General features: G+C 38.5%; 1 protein-coding gene across 2 annotated transcripts in view; it reads right to left on the bottom strand.

The window, feature by feature from the left end:
- Positions 1-20,196, bottom strand: part of IKZF2 (IKAROS family zinc finger 2) — a 119,954-nt gene extending 99,758 nt beyond the window's left edge. For both annotated transcript variants that reach the window (XM_063317913.1, XM_063317914.1), the window contains exons 1-3: positions 20,001-20,196; positions 17,343-17,391; positions 16,738-16,842 (exon numbers count right to left, since the gene is read on the bottom strand). In XM_063317913.1, the coding sequence (XP_063173983.1) occupies positions 16,738-16,842; positions 17,343-17,376 (139 nt within the window). In that variant the 5' untranslated portion in view covers positions 17,377-17,391; positions 20,001-20,196. The remainder of the gene's footprint in view (positions 1-16,737; positions 16,843-17,342; positions 17,392-20,000) is intronic.
- Positions 20,197-20,616: the final 420 nt, after the last annotated feature.

Raw genomic sequence — 20,616 nt, 5'->3', positions numbered from 1 at the left:
GTGTGTGTGTTACACATATAGTATGATGAATAGGTTCAGTTAAACTGCTAGACTGTGTATCTGTAGTTCTTCTATTGTTCTCATGTTTTTGTTGTTGTTTATTCGTTTAGTCGCTTCAGACTCTTCGTGACTTCATGGACCAGCCCACGCCAGAGCCTCCTGTCGGTCGTCAACACCCCCAGCTCCCCCAGGGACGAGTCCGTCACCTCTAGAATATCATCTATCCATCTTGCCCATGGTCCGCCCCTCTTCCTTTTGCCTTCCACTCTCCTTAGCATCAGCATCTTCTCCAGGGTGTCATGTCTTCTCATTATGTGGCCAAAGTATTTCAGTTTTGCCTTCAATATCATTCCCTCAAGTGAGCAGTCTGGCTTTATTTCCTGGAGGATGGACTGGTTTGACCTTCTTGCAGTCCAAGGCACTCTCAGAATTTTCCTCCAACACCACAGTTCAAAAGCATCGATCTTCCTTCGCTCAGCCTTCCTTATGGTCCAGCTCTCGCAGCCATATGTTACTACGGGGAACACCATTGCTTTAACTATGCGGGCCTTTGTTGTCAGTGTGATGTCTCTGCTCTTAACTATTTTATCGAGATTTGTCATTGCTCTTCTCCCAAGGATTAAGCGTCTTCTGATTTCCTGGCTGCAGTCAGCATCTGCAGTAATCTTCGCACCTAGAAATACAAAGTCTTTCACTGCTTCTACATTTTCTCCCTCTATTTGCCAGTTATCAATCAAGCTGGTTGCCATAATCTTGGTTTCTTTGAGTTTTAGCTGCAAGCCAGCTTTTGCACTTTCTTCTTTCACCGTGATCATAAGGCTCCTCAGTTCCTCTTCGCTTTCAGCCATCAAAGTGGTATCATCTGCATATCTGAGATTGCTAATGTTTCTTCCAGCAATTTTAACTCCAGCCTTGGATTCCTCAAACCCAGCATGTCACATGATGTGTTCTGCGTATGAGTTGAAAAGGTAGGGTGAGAGGATACAGCCCTGCCGTACTCCTTTCCCAATCTTAAACCAGTCCGTTGTTCCGTGGTCTGTTCTTACTGTTGCTACTTGGTCGTTATACAGATTCTTCAGGAGGCATACAAGATGACTTGGTAACCCCATACCGCTAAGAACTTGCCACAATTTGTTATGGTCCACACAGTCAAAGGCTTTAGAATAGTCAATAAAACAGAAATAGATGTTTTTCTGAAACTCCCTGGCTTTTTCCATTATCCATCGGATATTGGCAATTTGGTCCCTAGTTCCTCTGCCTTTTCTAAACCCAGCTTGTACATCTGGCAATTCTTGCTCCATGAATTGCTGAAGTCTACCTTGCAGGATCTTGAGCATTACCTTACTGGCATGTGAAATGAGTGCCACTGTTCGATAGTTTGAACATTCTTTAGTGTTTCCCTTTTTTGGTATGGGGATATAAGTTGATTTTTTTCCAATCTGATGGCCATTCTTGTGTTTTCCAAATTTGCTGGCATATAGCATGCAGTACCTTGGCAGCATCATCTTGCAAGATTTTGATTGTTCTCATGTAGTGGAATGTTATTTATTTTTCTATATAGCTAAAAACCCCATGTTGTGTTTCCAGTGTCCATCGGGACCTCTGAAAATACATTATCCTACTGTTTCTTTCCAGTCCCAATATAAAGTACTGATTTTGGCCTGTAAGAAACTAACTCACTAAAAGAATCTCCTCTGTGAATATGATCACTAAGATCTATGTCCCTGCTCTCTAGCCCAGTGCTTCTCAATGTTGGCAACTCTAAGCATGCTGGCTGGGGAATTCTGGGAGTTGAAGTCCACACATCTTAAGAGTTGCTAAGGTTGAGAAACACTGCTCTAGCCTGACAATGAAATGTTCTAAATTAATAGAGAACAATTACAGGGGTTGTCCAGTAGTAGCCACATGCATATGAAATTCATTCCCCCGGAAATTTGCATTGTCAACCCATTTCAGCCAGGCAGAGGAGCTGAAGTTATATTTATCTTCCTAAGCTCAAAAATTCACAGGAGTGGTGACTGTAGTCATGAAAGAAACAGACGTCTGCTACTTGGGAAGAAGACCATGACAGATCTAGACAAAATATTGAAGTACTGCACATCACACTGAAATAAAGGTACATATTAAAAAGGGCATGATTTTCCCATATGTAACATAGGGTTGTAAAAGCTGAACCATTAGAAAGGCTGAATGAAATAAAAATGATGCCTTTGAATTATTGTACTAGAGAACATGGCTGAGATACCTTAACTGAAAGAAGAAAAAAAACTGAATACCAAAAAACCCCACACCCCAGACTGCTCACTGGAAGCTTTAAAAATAGAGCTGAAGTTTAAATATTTTGAACACCCAATGTAAAAGCAAGAGTAAATTGAGATGACTCTGATGGTTGGAAAAATCGAAGGCAATCAAAAGAGACCAAAAGAAGACAAGATAGCAAGATGTCATCATTGATGGCACAAGCTTACAAAAACTCAAAGAATAGTTACTGTCAGACAATCCTGGTGAGATGACATTCATCAGGTCAAAAAGAACCGTATGTGATTGAACAGTTGAACAAAGAAGTGTTTGTGTTTTAAAATGTGGTTGCATATATTATGTTTTATTTTACAACCACACACTACATTGTGATAGTTATTATGCCCTGAAAGAAAACTTTTAATTAGTAAGTAAACACATTACTGGATTCACCAATTCTCTAAAGCCAGTCATTGTCCTAGGAATTCAGAAGAAAAATAAAATAAAATATAAATATAAAAAACCCTAAATGCAACTGGAAAACAAACTGTATTTCAGTATGAGATGATTATTGATTTCTTAATGGATTACTGCTGGACAAAATTTACACTCCTGCCAAAAGCATCAATCTTGGGATTATAATTATAACCCTCTCTGAACATGTTGAGCATCCTTGAGTGAAATTAAAAAAAAAACACAGATTGTTATCTGTCGGGAAATGGCTCAATATTCTTTTTCTTCGGCCTCAACCGCATTACAGCAACACTTTAAAACATATGCTATTATAGATAAAAGCTGAAACATATAGCTTGGAAACAGTTACATTAAGATAATGGCAAAAGATTTTAGGAAGACGGCAAGGGTTAGGGAAGAATGGCACATAAAATAGGATTGCTCCTACTCTAGCCTACTTTGTCTTACAAATGAATGATTTTCATTCAGTAGTACTGGCACTGAGTGCCACAGAGATGCCAAGTGCAAAGTTTTCCATTAATTTCAACTGGAATTGGCACCACTGTTCAGACAATGCGACCAGCCAATCTAAATAATTCAGCGCAGATCTTTACAAGTGTTATCAGAGCACTCTATCTTTAATTATGTTTTATCACCTGAAACCATTATTTGTGTCTGAAACGGAGTTAAAAATATAAAGAGCAATTCCAATTGTTCGTTTTGATTTTTTTTTAAAAAGGGAAAATACTGATTTTGCAAATATATGCATATTTTGTTCCAATTTGTTTGTCATGAGTTACAGAAACGTATTTGGAACTCCAATATCTAGGAGTGAGAAAATACGTATAGATCCATATATATATATATATAGAGAGAGAGAGAGAGAGAGAGAGAGAGGGAATGTCCTGTGCCTCTGCTGATTTCAGCCCTCTGGACTATTAATACTACATGATGTAATGCTGCTGATTTGATTTGGAAGACACGCTTCCAAATCACAGGAATGTGCATCCACTATCCCTCAGTGACTTATTAAAGCAGCCATGTTTGTTTCCAGGATTGGTGGCTGCAACAGCCACAGACTCCTGGAAAACAAGTGATGTTTTCCCATGTTCACTGATTAGTAGCATTTTGTTCATTTTAAATTTAGACTGCATTTTGAAATCCATGACAAAAAGATCTCAAGAAACCATGGGATAGAAAGACATGAATTGAGCATAAGACATACGGTCACAGACATTTTGCTAGAGCAGTTCCTTTACAACTGGTAGTACAGCACATGATCCCATCTTTACTTAGTCTGTAAAAATCAAACATGCTGTCAAAGATAGCACTTGATACAGTTACAGGAAAGAGATTCCCTTAAGCTGTAAAATTAATTTGACCTATTTTACTTCCGAAGTAATATTCCCACATGAATTCCATACAATAGATACTCATCAGTTTTGACACTTGTATATCAGCTAGACATACCCTGCAGCACACAGTCTTCTTCATCAAATGTATATGGAGGGGATGAAAAATAAACTCTCACTTAGGGTACAAGTGGGTCATAGCAGTACACTACTTTAAAGAGCGTTGTATCTACATCAGTTTACAAACAATACATTTTGATGATCATTTACATTATTAAGGTTCAATATTATACTGTCAGCAGAGTTGGAGATAAAATTTTGTAAAATCCCGTATGCGGAAATCCTACATGCCCTTGTAAATATTGAAACACAAACTCATATTCAGTTGTATTGTAATTTCTGTCAAGACAGTTAGTAAAGGGCCACTAACACCTTTTCTAACCCCATTTCTGGGACTGGCTGAAAAAAATTATGCTCAATTTTAACTGGCAGATAGGTCTCTCTCACCATTGCAAAGTTTCCTTCCACGGCTTGTAAAACTCGCACATTGTTAATAGCAAAATAACGCAAGCATGACTGTACATTTTTCACCTTGTATGCCTTATTTTCTATATCCTATTTTGAAGGTTGTATTCTGTAGATTTTATTTAATAAGTCTTATTTAGTCTAAGTTGCTCACCTATAATAAAGGATTTGATTAGATTTAAATAATGAATACATAAATTCTTAGTCAGTGTATAAAAAATAAAATAAACACCCTGATGGCAGAAGAATCAGAATCAGACTGTATTCATCTTGCAACTCCAATTCTTTACCATTATAGGGAAATATAAATAAAACTTGCTCAATATATTATTGGTTTCACTGCAACTTTTACTATAGCCCAAAAGCAGTAATGTAGATATAGAAGAATTGAGACAATGATAATGTTACTATTTCTTTGTGAATTATTTAATTACAATTTTCAAGACAAGGGGTTTTTTTTCTTTAAATTCTCGGCCTTATTCTTCCCTTACCCCAACCAACCAAGCTGTCAGAAATAAACGTCTTGGTTCCTGTTCTCCATAAAAAACACTCTAGATCCTGAAAATGTCATTGAACCATAAAACATTATTGGTGAGGGCAATTCACAAAAATTGGGTAAACGCAACTTCCATAAGCTGGTTCCAGCAGCCACTGTGAATATCTGTATTTGGAGACAATCAACACAAAAAATGTAGAAATGATTTGTAAAACAGAAAAAGTTTGGGAAATTAACAAAAATCAGGCAGGTTAAGTAACTTAGGTTAGAAAACTCATGCCTGATATTTCTGGCCTTTTGCTTTGGCAAAGAACAATGTGCAGACTTACAATTTAAACTTATAGACTCACTACGAAGATAGATTTCCAGTGTTGGGGGACCTGACAAAAGTTGTGACCACTGAAGCAACTTTAAGAAGGCAGCTTTGAAGCAACCTAAATGTGAGGGTGACAGGCCTGGCTGATAAAATCCAGTCACCTGTAAATAATATATTCAGCAGGCTGGCAATGAGTGGTGGTGTGTTGGCAGGTTGATGATTACCGTTCCTAACAATATGACAGTATCTTGAGAAACTCAACATTCACAGAAAAATAAAGCTCTACATAAGATCACTTTCCCCATTGTTAGTAGCTTTAACAGAGTTTTCAAATGATAGTCATCTTAATATTCCATTGTGTTATTTTCCTGGTTTTGTGAGAAGACAGAAAAACAATGTCAGTTCATATAACAGAACAATTTTCAAAATAATATTTGGCCACCCTATGCATGAGGACATATATAACTGACATATATAACTAACTTAGATCCATGATTAAATAATGGACAACATATTGTTTTTGGCTTATTGTGCTGTGTAATCTCAGCCCACTGTAATTTATTTAATGACCATGGTTAAACATTTTTTATGAGTATAAATAAAAAGGAAAGTAATCACACAATTCTGTGTATGCTTATTGCAAACTATGTCCAATAGTGTTTGCTTAGTTCTTACTAAGAGATTACAATTGCTGCCTAAAAATCACAATAAATATAACAAAATGTATGACAGCACTAAACTGTACAAAGTTTTTTCTTCAGGTGCAATTATGAAGCAAGCAGCTCAAGCTTCACTGCTTTGCAGAGAGTTGCTGAATGATTTGTCTGACTCAAAATCTGAACATAATAAATGAAGATTAGCTAGACAGCATTCAGTGAACTTGAAAACTTGCATTATGTCAGACCTCCCTCAAAAAAGAAACCTACCATCAAAAACTGTAAGGTTTTTGTTTGCTTGTTTTCTAAACATAAAAAAATAAAAGTTAATAAGGTACCGAAACCGAAAAAGCATATGCAAGCAAACTGGCATACAGACAAAAAAAAAATCTATATACAATATTTCTGTCCCAGAATACAGTTGTACAGACAGATGTAATTTATGAGGAATTAGTTTGTTAATATATCTTAAGAAGGGAGGGGAAATTTGAATAACCTAACTTTTAAATGAAGGATTCTTCACAACTCTTTGCTGTTGCATTAATTTTTTAGCCAGTGCTATTTCTTATACTTTTAAATACTTTTAAATCCAAAGAACTAGTTACCTGGTGCTTTGCCACAGTAAACCTGGCAGCTAACACGAAAAAATGGATTCATTTCTTATGTTGCACCATTTTATAAATCTTGGGGGAAATGGACAATGAAGCCACGCTAGAATTAATTATCAAAGCTTGCTGAGGTTTTTTTCCAGTTTCCTCAAAAATGTTAAATTAAAATGAGTTTCTTGCCACCACAGATAGTAATATGTATCAATTCTATTACAACCTCTTCTAAAAAGAATGCAATTCATATAATGCAATTTTAAGTAGGTTTAGTATCATCTGTGAATTATTTTTATGATCAATACTTGAAGATACACTAAGATGGATTTGAATGGAATTTTACATCATAAAGAGTCCCCAGCTAATTAACTGAGTTTCAATCCGAAATTCTCTTTTATATTTTTAAGGCTTCCAAACAGGCCGGTTGTATCTGAGGATAATATGATGTTAAATTATGCCGGTATTCTATCCCTATTCAAACATTAATATTTCTCAACTGTAAAGATATTATCAGTTTAAGAAGTTTAAAAACTGTAAGTTGTTGTAATGATGATGTCAACAGAGCCTTCTTACCAAGGCCCTGTCATTTACAGCCAAGTCCTTTTTTCTTTTTTTTTTTTGGTAGAGTGAATACCATTTTAATGGCCCAGGAACTTATATTTCACCACAGCACCACCGATGCCGTAGCAATTTTCTCTGCTTGAGAAATGGAAGAGGAAGTTCTTATACTAAAGCAGATATGGCAAATATCATGCATCAAAGGTAATGTCAGTATACACCCTGTAAGCATCTATGAACTATATTTTTAAAATATAGTGTATCATATAAAAATATAACATTCTCTTAAAGTGGATTTTTTAAAAAATCCTATAGAGTGGCGTGCAGTCTGGGGGGGTGTCTTCTTGGACTCACAGCTCCTGCACAATGAGCAGGTCGCAGCTGTGGCCAGGAAGGCCTTTGCATAACCTCGTCTGATGTGCCAGTTGGGTGCCTTCCTAGATCGAGAGCCTTCAGACAGGCACTCATACCCTGTTCTTCTCAGCTTGACTACTGCAATGCGCTCTACATGGGGCTGTCCTTGAAAACCACCCAGAATCCTCAACTAGTCCAGAATGCAGTGGCACAGGCAGTGATGGGCATGCCCATGTGACACCTCTGCTCTGCAAGCTGCACTAGTTGCCAATTTGCTTCTGGGTGCGATTCAAGGTGCTGGTCGTTACCTATAAAGCTGTGCATGGTATGAGGCCTGGCTAGTTGAGGAACCACCTGTCTTCCCTAGTAACTGCCTAGCCACTTCAGTCTGGCTGGTTTGGTACACTCCAGGTTCCTCCAATTAAACAATGCCATCTATGGGAACCCCAGAAGCATGCCTTCTCTGCTGCAGCACCTGCCCTCTGGAAAGAGGTTCCCCCTGAGATCTGGGTGGCTCCTCGTCTACTGGCATTTCAGAGGGCCTTGAAGACATAGCTCTTTGCCCAGACCTTTAAAAATGGATGGGTACAGCCCCTTTCATGTATTTGTTGCTGCCCAGTTTTGTTATCTTTGCTGCTTCTTGTATTGCTGTTGTTTTACTATTTTACAATTCTCATGTTTTTTGTAAACCACTCATAGTCACTTGAAGTTGGGCAGGGTACAAATTGAATTAATTAGACAGACAGACAGACAGACAGACAGACAGATAGATCAATCGATCATTGGGACTAGTTGTATTGTAGCATTGCCTTTTTATTTGTACTTTCATTTTGCTAATATAGTTTGCTGCTTTATTATATTGAGCTTATCAATTGTGCTTTGCTTTGGACAAAAAAGCAACATATAATACATTAATTGATAGTCAAGCAACACACCAATGTAGTGCTAGGAAACATTTGTTCTTTATAGTAATTATTTGTAATAAAGAAAACTAACAAGGTTATGAGACTTACCACTGTAATAAAATACCACAGTATATATATATATCAGTATAATAAAAAATATTCTGTGGAACACTTAAAAGCATGTCAAACTGTACATTAGAACTGCCAAGACTTACTTTTTTTGGCAGAGGTCCACTAAACGGCAGTTTGCCACCAACCTGTGATTTTCAGTGGCAAAATACAGGTGATTCAGATGTTATAAAAGGGGATAATGGGAGCCACATGCAGCCTGCTAGTTACCTACCTTAATATTTAGAAAGGAGCAAGCATGTTTATGTACGTGTATAAGTTTGGGTACATATACAACACACTGTATAATTTCACATTTACTATTACTAGTAAGCTGTATTTAACAAGCATTACACCCAGTAATGAAATTTGACAAACTTATTGTGTGAGGGAAGAAATAGTCTCAAACAAGTTTTGCTGCATTGCTATACAATTACAGTATGCAAATTAAGTGGAATCATGTCATATGCCAATGGATGAGTCATGTCTGGTATAATAATACTCCAAGGAAAGTAACTGCATATAACTGTGGATTAAACAAGAAGAAGCTTTTCTTGAGGAATCCAATTTAAAGGGCTGGGGACCAGAGAGGAGAATTAAATTTAATAAATTTACTTTGTAATAACTACCAGCATCTTAAGTTCTATTATCAGACAAATTGGCAAAAGAAGAGGAAAGATTGGAAATCTTGCTCAGACATACCATAGAATGTATGTCTGAGCAAGCTATAGAACAGCTAAACCCACATCTCATATTTTCTGCCCAAGAAATACATAACATGCCACTAAAGAACACACTGTATGAGATCTCAAAATATACATACAAGAAAGATACAGATCAGTTCAGATTTTTGAATATTTCAGTAGAAAATTCCACCAAAAAGTTGGGGCGGTGGGGGGAGAGAGAAGGAGAGAGAAGAAAGGTCACCTCCTTGATGGGAACTGGAGTAAGTGTCACTCTTGCCAACGCCAATGTTCCATTGTCTGACTTGAGGAATTTAGGCTATCTAGACAAGTCTAACATAAAAACCTACAACAATCGTAAATGCTTAAGTTTATTAACAGGCTGCAACTGTTTGCTAGCTTAACCAGCCTTTCCTAAGCTACCAGTTGTGGTAATATTGGGCCACAATTCCAAACAGCATAGCCAGAGGTTTGGCTGACTGGGGATGATGGCTTTAATCCAGCACTTCTAGAAACTATTTGTTTGGGAAAGACTGTGTTTATCCTTAAATCCACAACAACCCTTCTGTTTATTTGGCCAGAACCAAATTTCAGTCATGAAACTACATGTTGAAGGTAAATGGTGGCTAGGTAGGTATAGCAGTACAGAATAAATCAGAAAAAAACGGAATAATATGTTTATTTGGCAAGTATTGATACCATAACCTTTTGCTTGGTAAATTCTCTTTTATACATTACATGGGAAGTATATTTTTCTACAAAACTTAGGGAGGGGCAGGATAGGCAGCTGCCACTGCTAAATATTCCAGAAAATCAAAGCAAGCAACATTTTTGGAGCTCCGCCAAGAATTAGCCAAATGGGCGAAGCCCTCGGTCTCAAGAAGTATAGCCAGTCGCTGCTCCTAGCCAATCCATGGTACCTCACACATCTAGCTGGCCCTGGTGCAGTGGTAGAGCCTCCAGCTCTTATCCGAGACTGAGAAGAGCACATTTCCAGCAACTGCGGCCAGTTTTTATTTTGTGAGATAAGAAAGAAAGCAAGCATTGCAGAAATGTAAGTATGGACAGTATGTTACAGTAAGACACATAATATGAATAGGGATGTATAAGTTGTATGTCTCTCTGTGTGTGCACCCCCCTCCCAACCATATCCATTTCTTTTTTCAGAAAGACAACATAACCTTTTTTATCACTCCTTTTGTACTTTTTGCCATTTTAGAAAATGGGGCTGTATCCATTGTTCTCTCCTGAGTAATAAGTTTCCAGAGTCACAAGGAGACTCCGCACCTTTTCGGATGAACAAATTGTACTGTTGTCTTCTCCTTGTCTTTTCTCTTTCTCCCTCCCACCCCCACCCCCCATTGCCTCATCCCAATTCTAATCCTACATCAGTCTAGTCACTCCATTGCATTAACCAAGTAAGCTGTAGCTCACAAAAGAGTAAGCCTTTTAATACAATTGGTTAGTTTGGAAAGGTGCTGCCAGACTCCTCCTGATTTTGGCTATCATGGGCTAACATGGCTCTCCTCCTACATCTTGCTAGAGAGGACACACAAGCCTTTGACTCAAGGAGGCCAACCTTCAGTAGGACATTCTGTGAATCTCAGCCTTTTCCTTTAAAGAAAAAGCCAACAAACCTTTACTATTCTTCTCGCCTGCAAGGGAAGAGCTGGGAGGCATGTGAGGGAGGTTTCATGAAGACTGACAAGTGATGGCCAGATCTCAGCCACTAGACTGAAACGATTTCAAATTGCAGTTTGTCAGCCATTACTGGCAGGCAAACTATTCATGTTTACAATGCAGATAAGTTCATTTTCTCTACACCAAACTCAAATCCAAATTCAGTAGAGTGGCCAAGTGGGGTGGAGTGGTTCAAGTTATGACTAGGATTGAGGAGACCCAAGTTCAAGTCATCCTGCCACCTGGCAACTCTCTCAGTGACTTTGGATCAATCATTGTCTCATACCTTAATCTACCTCTGTGAGAGAAAAATGAAGTGAGATCCCCATGGAAGCAGCGCGAGTTCCTGGAGAAAAGATAGAATATAAACCTAACAAATAAATGGGGGTCTAGGGCTATTAGAAAGCAAAGAATGGATGGGGCCATTCAGATACTTTGATACTTTAAAAAGATGCTTTAATTCGTAATTCTTTCCTTACCCTGACATTTAAAAAATCTGTTCTATCTTGCACTGGAAGTGTCAAAACTAATACTAAGTTAGAATAAATTTTTCTTGCTTCTAGTATTCCTATGAGTTTGGACCATCCTCATTTATTCAATTGATGTTCCTGTATAATTTTGCTAAAGATGTTGCCTGAATCGGGGCTACAACATAAAAGTTTTCTATTACAATATTTTTTTTCCCAGAATAGATCACCCACCTGAGAAGCCATGTTCTGTATGCATGGCTGAGTGAAAGCAAAGTTTGCAGCTGAAGAGCATTAAGTAAAATGAAGAATTGCATTGGTGGTTTTCTTGTCTGCCATACTACTTCCATTTGAAACTGATTTACTCTTTATTTAGATTTATATCCCATTTTCCTCAAGTGACTCAAGACAGCATATATTATATTCTCTTTATTTTTTGTACAGCAGCCCTGTAAGATAGGTTGGGTTGAGAGATTGTTCCTGGCCCCAAGTCATCTACTGAACTTTCATGGCTATGGATAGACTTTACCATGGATCTCCCTGACCCTAACACAGACCTTAAGCACTTCATTTACAAGAGCTATAAACAGAACAAATAAATGGGTCCTGTAATAAATAGCTGTAGTTCATTCTCTTTTTCAAACGCAGTAAACTTTTCCTACTAAGTAGGCTTACAATACAAAGCATGAACAAGGAAGAAGCTTCATTTTTTCTTCTTGCCCCACCCCCCTCCAGGTATACCACAGTACTGGGCTCAAGGGAGCAGCAGAATGCGAAGGAGTTTTTAGTTGTGATTTGGGACGGTGAGGAACTTCAGTAGGTTAATCTATGCAGAATTTTATTTATTTATTTATATTTATTTATTTATTAACCAAATTTATCACCACCCATCTCCCACAAGGGACTCTGGGCCATTTACAGTAAATCAACTGATTCTTGTCTAATACCTTGTGAAAGACACAGCCCCCCAGAATACTTTAGAAATACAAGATATTTACTTGTGCAATTTTTACCTCTTTTATTGAAGGTGATGGTACGCATGGTAACATTTGGGGCAGGGGGTGGGGTATAGCTTTCACCAGGATGGTTCAGTTCCATTTTCAGGACCACACTTTTTTTTCTTTCCCCAATGACAGTCCATATCCCTTGACTAGCTGAGCATCTTCAGTCCTAAGCCTGCTTTTGGGAGGGAAGGCTTTTGCCATGGCAGGGCAGACTGATGCCTCTTTCCCGTTTCAGCTGAAATACAACTGGTACTCAGTGCTTGTACTTGTTAGATTAATTCCAAAGATACCTTAAAGTTGCCAGCACTCTTCTCATAGCTTAAACTAAGTCCAGGGTTTCTCTTATCCACTCTTTGGAAAAATTGGGAAAGTAAGTAGTAACATGTTTGCACAATAGTTTGTATGCAATGTGTTTATGAACTAGAATGCAACAGTTAAAAAGAATTCTCAAGTAAAACATATGTATATATAATGGATCTGTCAGTCTTCTGAACTGGGCACCAGAATGGGGAAACAACAAAATAAAGAAGTAATAGATACTACAGAAGATATGCAAAACATCTGTTTGGAAGAATACAATAGAATTTTCTAGATATAACCAGTTTATAAAGAGGTTACTAAAATGTTTTGATATGCTAAATTAAATGCACCTACTTTATTATATTTTACAAAATATGTCTTTCAGTTAAAATCATCCAATCTTTTAATACAGTTTTATACATTCACTGTGGACATACAAAGAAGCTTATAGCTAAAGCTTGTTAACAGAAGATAATAATTAATAGAAGTTGTCAATACTTTATTTTATCAGTTGGTCATGTTTTAGATGTATGAATCAGAAAGCCAGATAACAGATTGGAAAAATGAATTACATTTATTAAATCACAGCAGAAGCAGGAATTCCTTACATTTTCATGTAGTTAACCCAGTGTTACCCAATCTAATGCATTTCAGAGGTGTTGGACATCAACTTCCCCAATTCCTAGCATTACTGAAGAATTATGGGATTTGAAGTGCTATACATCTAAACTTCACCGAATTTCAGAAGGCTGAGTTAACCAAATTAATCGGGCAACAATGAATAAAGTAAGAGCCAATAAAATTGAGAGTTGAACTGAGCTGAAGTCCACTAACAGCACGGCAAAACTTTCCCATGCATTACAAAAATGATTAATTCATATGAGTACAAATCCTCATGGAGAGTTCCTATTTGAAGCCCACGTATTCTTCTATATAAAAACATTTCCTGCATACAGGGCCGCAACTAGGGTCTGTGTCACCCGGGGCAACCATGGATTCTGCGCCCATTTTGGCGCCTCCCCAGCACGCATTTGGCGCCCTCCCAGCGCTCATTTTGGTGCCCCACCAGCGCAGCGCCCGGGGCACATGCCCCGGTTGCCCCTCCTAGTTGCGGCTCTGCCTGCATACAGAAAGTTTAATGTTCCAAATACATATTTTTCTTTATGTGTTAGGATAGAAGAGCCAAGATATAAGCCAACCATTTCTATGAGAACTAAGAAACATATACATAAACACCAAAGGAACTGATACATCTAACAGCAGAGCAAAGCGAAGAGTATGAACTAATGGGCCACAGCTAAGGAAGCTATTTCAAACATTTGTGCAAATCTAGTTAGTTATTTACCATATGGCAATCTACCACTGCTTAAGATATATAGTGTCTATGTTGTCTGTAAAGTGATGCAAAGATTCTTAACACATACTAGGAAACCAGAGAGTGTTAAATTTTCTCCACTGCTATACTTTTCTCTATGCCGAAACAACTGAGATCACTAAATTATAGGGGTGTGCAAAACATTTTGTTTTGAATCATTTCAAGTGCAAACCTTCACAACCCCCCTGCCCCTCCAACAGGCGGTTTTCAGCATTCTAGAAATACTCTGAGCTTGAAACAGAGAGTAGATATATGAATGTCAAGCCCTAGATAGATCAGTGTTACGAACATTTCCTACAACCCTTTAACTACAGCTACTTCCTCAGACCCAGCAAGGGTCTTGTCTCTCTTTTCATGCAGGTGAAAACCCTCAGCAACCTTTCCTCCTTGATCAGACCAGGGCAAAGCCAGCTCAGCTGTAGGGTAAACAATGCAGCTACTTAGGGAAGCAACATGTAAAGGACATCTGCTCAGCAAGAGCAGGAAAAAAAATCTTGAAATACATGGACTGTTCCCCACCAAAAATAAGAAGTGTCTACAATCTTTTGCATCATCACCATCCCTGAGTTTATTGATCAGCAAAACTCCTTGAGGTTCAGAGTTTTCCTATCTGCGGTAGCAAAGGTTCATGCAACTCATTCATTACAATTTCAGCATGTACAATGAATGAAACTTTTGTTCCATGAGACCTCCTCAATCTGAGGCTGTATTATTCAATACTGAAACAAAATTAGAGAGAAGGTCTGTTTGTTATTTACATTTCCCATCAATGTTCAATTACAAACTTGTCAATAAGGTACTCAAATTAATAATCCAAAGCACAGCCCTTTTTTCTCTAAGTATATGCAATACATTACATGAGCCAATCTAATGTAGCAGGTAGCACTCATTAAAAAGAAGAGAACTTGGCTTCATCCATAATCTATGTATATGTAATTATAGATGCAGTAATGAAAAGATGAAGCTGACATCTATGAAAAATGTGCCAAAAATATTTGACCTGCAACCTTTTGGAAGGAAACATGAAAACATGCATAGTATAGCCAAGTCTTACTCCCTTGGAATTGCCACAGGCAAAGAAATACGAGGAAAAAACACTCTCTCCAAAGCATGTAATTTTAATACAGTTGGGTGAGAATGGTTTGTTTCGAAAGCAGTTTTTTTTCTTTCTGCTGTCTGGTACATGCAGTATTTACAGTACATAAAAAGCCAGGTAAATTGCCTGTTATGGGGTTCCTTCTTGTTTCAACGGCATTCAAATAAACTAGACCATGGCAAGGGATGTAGTTCTCAGTTGATCTTTTCAAAGGAGCCTCAGTGCAAATTGTTCTATTATTTATTTGAAGGAGTTAAATCCTGGAAGAGCAACAGGATAAGACTGAATGACTGAGAAAGTTTTCACTGTTACCTATTATTCAGGTCTCAGTTTTAGCCACAAAAAACACATAGTAGATTAAATGGAATATATACATGAAATCCTCTGTCTCTGACATCAAGTTACTTTTACATTTTATTATATTTTGTTTTAAGGATATTTAACTAAACCAAGCCCACTGAGAAAATATTGGCTTCTTATACATTCCACTCTTCCTAATCTCATAAGAAAGACTAAACCTAAACCATATTTGAACTTCCATTCCACAGTTTAAGAGTAGTTTATATACTTCATGAAAGACTAATCCATAAAATTTAGTCCAGAATACTAATAACCATATTCATTAGCAACTTGTAAATAATAACTGAGTGTTTCCTAATAACCCTGTAGTTATTACTCATAATTTTCTGGAGGACAAGAGAAATGGCTGAGTGCAATATCTCCCTCTCAGTAAGGGGTGATAGAAAGATGATATTTTATTATTGCAAATTTATTCTTGAAGCTTCATTTTCTAGCAGAGTTTAATCTGTAATAATGTATAACTATCTATTTACTTATAGTCCCAAGCCAATAAAACACAACAAAAACAGAATTTAAAAAGTACCTGGTAAACCAGGCTTGAAGTAATTAGAATGATCAAGTGTGAAATAACATAAAAATGGAGCAATCCACATAAAAAATGTTCATAAGAAAATTAGGCAGATGAAAAAGTCATAAAATCAAAATTCTCAGTCATATAAAGCAGAACAAATGGATATCTAATATTCCAACCAATACTGAAGCAATCCACAGCTATCTGATAAATGAATCTAAGTGACTAAAGCCAGGAGAAATGTATATTCTCTTCTTTAAGCATTTAAAGTGTTGCAAGCATCCAACAACACAGAACTCATTTTAAAAAGTCTCACAAAGTAAAGGAAAGGAGGTTGAACAGTAACAGAGAACACTTTATGTGTGTTTTCAGTCATTCAGTCCACCAAACATATTTCTGGAATAGCTGAATACTCTGAAATGTCCTGCTTTTGCTTGCAATTAATTTGTAGATATGATTACAATCACAAAAGAAGCTACACCCATTTCCAACAAGTTTAAGTTTTTCTATCAGGTTCAACCAAACACCAATACTCATTAGCAAGTTAGGAATAATTTAGACTACCAGTCACGTTCAGGTTTAGATTAGGTATTAGTATGACAAATCAATCCGCCCTGTCTTCTTGTATATGAACCAACCACATAGATGGGACAAGATCAATTAATTTATTATGCAAAAGACTGTAAAAGACAACTTACTGCTTGTCAGGTGACTTGGTGAGGTATGTTGCCCATTGGGTGTGCTTGAAGTAAGGTCGATTGCCATATTGGAGTGCTCCCTTTCAGGTGAAAGGTCATGGTCACCTGATATATCAAAAAAAACTTGTCAGTTTTTATATAGAAAAAATATTATTTGCACTCAGAACAAAATTGTTTCTGGTAACTCCGCTCCTAAGGTTATTAGATTCTTCCAAACATTAAAGGCTAGCATTTAGGTTACAACTGCTTATAAGATATGGCAGAAAGATCTGTTTATTGGCTTGCTCAGCATTAACAACATTGACTGAATATTATTGTCCTGGGACAAGGCCAAAGAAATGTCCACACCCCCTTCTATTTCACACTTAGTTCCTCTACATACAGTGTATGGTTTATTTAAATTTTTAAAAAAACAAAGAGGGAAAGGCTACATTCCATACAGGCTGCCTACCACCTTCGGTCCTTCAAGACTCTACACAGTGTCACTGAAATGACCAAACCTAGCCAATTTATTAAAAAAAAAATAGTAAAGATAGTTCATAATACTTCATCTCCCAATAAGGTGAAAGTCGAACAGGCAAAAGGAAAATTAACCTGATACTTACAGGGCAGGTATCCATCAGTAGCCTCCACTTCCATAATCAAAGTGCAGTGCTATAAAGCAAAAAGAACACCATCAAAGATGCCCTCACTCTGTCAACACTTGAAGATCAAGGTATCCTAGTGAACTCTCCTTTTTGCCATTGCTAATCAAGCAATGTTTGAGTAGCAGAAGGCTTTCTGCCTAGAATCTTTCTGAAAGCGCCCAGTGATCAGAATAGGTTAATTACATTTTTCCAAAAATGAACCTGGAGGAGGTGAGGGGGAGTCACACTAAAATAATTACTAAACAGTTTCTAAATAAATCCTATTTAGGTCAGGTGTGTGTTAACTGGTTTGCCATTGGCTTAACGATCAACAGCTACTGCTACACTAAGGCTGTGAGCAGTAGTGTATTTGTTAATAAACCCAACAGGGAATCTGAATATCTCCAGTAGGATTTTTTTGGGACTGACTTTTAAGCACTGTCAAATGTCAGTACTACAAAGTTTCTTCCCATTATGGTTCTTCTATGGTGTTTTCAACTGCTGAACAAAAAATGGTACATCTATGCTTCCACAGCACTGATATAACATTTTTGCACAGGAACCAGTTTATTCTAGCTTTTCTAACTTTTTAACCCTGGAGCAATTTTTAAAGTAGTTCCAGATTGCATGCATTACTGCAATCTCAGAAGTTTCTTGAAGCACTTTGCTAGCAAGAAGCATGCTATTACTTTCCAGAAATCCAAATAACTATATTAGATGACACTCAGTCACTATGAATAAAAATGAAATAAAATGAAAAGCTAAATAATAAACATTTTCTTTTAAGTGGAAATTTAAAAGGAAAAAATATCTTGCCCCAATAAGAATTTCATTTTTTCCCTCCTAGTTCCCCAGCTCCCTTTTGCCTTTAGTTTCAAAACTCTTATTACATCAAGCAGTTAAATTATTCACAATGAACCATTTCTGTATTGATTGCCAAGTATATTTAGCCCCAGCTCCTGGAATTTCTCCATTACTTACTGGAAAACAGGCAGCTCCATTTCTTGTCTCCTAAACCACTTCCCTTTACCTCATCCCCCTCCTTAAGAAAGAAAGACTTCTCTGCTGCCTTCCTTTCTCTTTGGCATACAACATATCAAATTCCCAAGATACTCAGTATAATGCTTAGATTTCAACGGGCAACGCTGCCATCACGTTGATGTTTACATGACTTTAAGAATAATACTTGAGATCTAAATGTTTTAGCATAAGAGCAATTCCCTCATGCCTTTCCAAAATTACCTTATCTTCCACCTTCTGCAGGTAACATACACGGTAACAAGGGGAAAAAAAGTTCCTAAAGACCACGGGGGAGGAGAGAAATACTATCCCAGCCAATGAGATGGATAGAAAGGTAAGGAAACAGTGCCGGCGAGGGGGGGCGGGGGTGGAGGGAGAGAGAAAGAAACAAAAGTTCTACGGTTAAAATAAAGTTTGTTCACCATTTCCAGATTCTGATGGCAGCTTCTAACCCCTCCTCCCAGCCAAGAACGAAGAGACAGACGGAATTATGGTGCCCTGGAACTACAGCAAGATGGGGGCGCCTTTTGAAATAAGCCAACTCTATTTTTTTTCTCATCCCACCTCCCGCCTCCAGAGCTCAAGGGAAGATGAAGAAAACTTACAGGTAGATCATTCAGAGCAAGTGGATCGGAAGGGAAACGAAGCAAAAATGAAGAAGGAAGCGTCTTCTCTCTCTCTCTCTCCCTCCCCCCCCCCTTTCAGGATGGGCTTATTGGGAATGGCACGTACTTTCAGGAAAGATGAAGAACAAAAAAAGGGAGAGAGAGGTCAGCCAAAGCTACAGCAGTGCGATTAACCAGACGAGAGAAAACTTGATCCACCGGTTCCTTAAGAACCGAGAGGGAAGGGGGGAAAATCTTGGAGGAAAGAAAAGAAGAAGAAAAAAAAGGGGGGGGGGCTGGAAGGAGTAGATCAGGGAGTTTAAGAAGAAAAAAGAATCTAGAAACTCAGGCCAGTAATTATTTTTGGCCCCAGGCAAAATAAAAAGATCTCCTAATTTTACCGGTGTCTATGTTTCTTTCCGCGCCCTGTCAATTAATTTAAGCCCTGCATTTTTAAATAGAATGCGTGGAGTGCCATGAAATCTTGTGTTATCCTTCGAGGAGATTTTATCAGAGGAATCCGCGTGCATCTTGGATGCGAGGCTGCTTCTAACTGCAATTGACAAGCTCGGCTCAGTTAGGAAAACAAAAGCCAACCGTATCAAAACTGGGGACGAATTAACCCCCTAGATATCAGAATTCTGTTTTTTAAAGCATCCTTTAATCTGCATTCAGATGGATCGGTCGGCCAACATTACACGATGGTTTGCCAAACCGAAATGCTAATCTACCCTTTTTGCGTCCTCATGTTATTCTAAAGATTTATTTTGGGATTAAATAGCAACAAGTCCTGTTGACCCCGGGTAAGAGATGCTCCATAATTACGAGGTACTCTGTGACAGACCTTCTCCGCCTCCCTTCCCTTCGCAACCACACACACACACACCCCTATCCACCACTGCACCCCAGCGACACAGAAGACAGAGCCCGCCAGGCAGCCTTTCCAGAGATAAATGTTCTTGTTTCCACCCGCCGCCAACCAAGCCGAAGAGATAGCCCAACAAAGATTTACCTCAGCAGTGCGTGTAGGGAAACAATTCCATCATCCCCCCCCCGGTTGGTTTGTTTTGTTAATGAGTCTTTTCCTTTCTCGGTTTCTTTCCTGGGCTTAGCGATCGTGTGTTTGTGCCCCGCAGTTGGTTATGGAAACTAAGGCAGTGGATCTGTAGCTAAGGGTAATCCTGTTTTTTACTTCCTCCATCTTCAGAGAGCAGGGTTAGCCTGGGACAACTGGTCAAACCCCGAGAAACCGATCCGGCAACTCACGCGCTCGCTCGCTCGCTCGCTCGCACACACACACACAGACAGGCATCACAGACGTCTCACCCAGACACCCTGAGCGGGAGAGAGCGATCTGGGAAGCGCGTTGTCTGGCTTGGCAGCGCTGCTCAGCTGACTCGGCAATCGATTACAGGACAAGTCCCCGAACACGCCCGCAGCCTCTTTGCTCCGAAGCTCGCGCGGCTCTTCCCAGGCGGAGGCGCTGGGTGCCTGGGCAGACCCCGCTCCGGGACGGGAGCAAGAGAAAAGGGCCCTGTCCTAACCCCGGACCAGCAGGCTGCCCGGCATAAACTTTCGGGGGAGGGGGCTTTTTATCTCTCCATTTTTCTTGCTGTAAAACTCCGCTG

The sequence above is a fragment of the Candoia aspera genome, chromosome 1 (assembly GCF_035149785.1).
Source record: "Candoia aspera isolate rCanAsp1 chromosome 1, rCanAsp1.hap2, whole genome shotgun sequence".
Classification (NCBI taxonomy): Eukaryota; Metazoa; Chordata; class Lepidosauria; order Squamata; family Boidae; genus Candoia; species Candoia aspera.
This window is presented reverse-complemented; position numbering and strand designations above follow the sequence as displayed.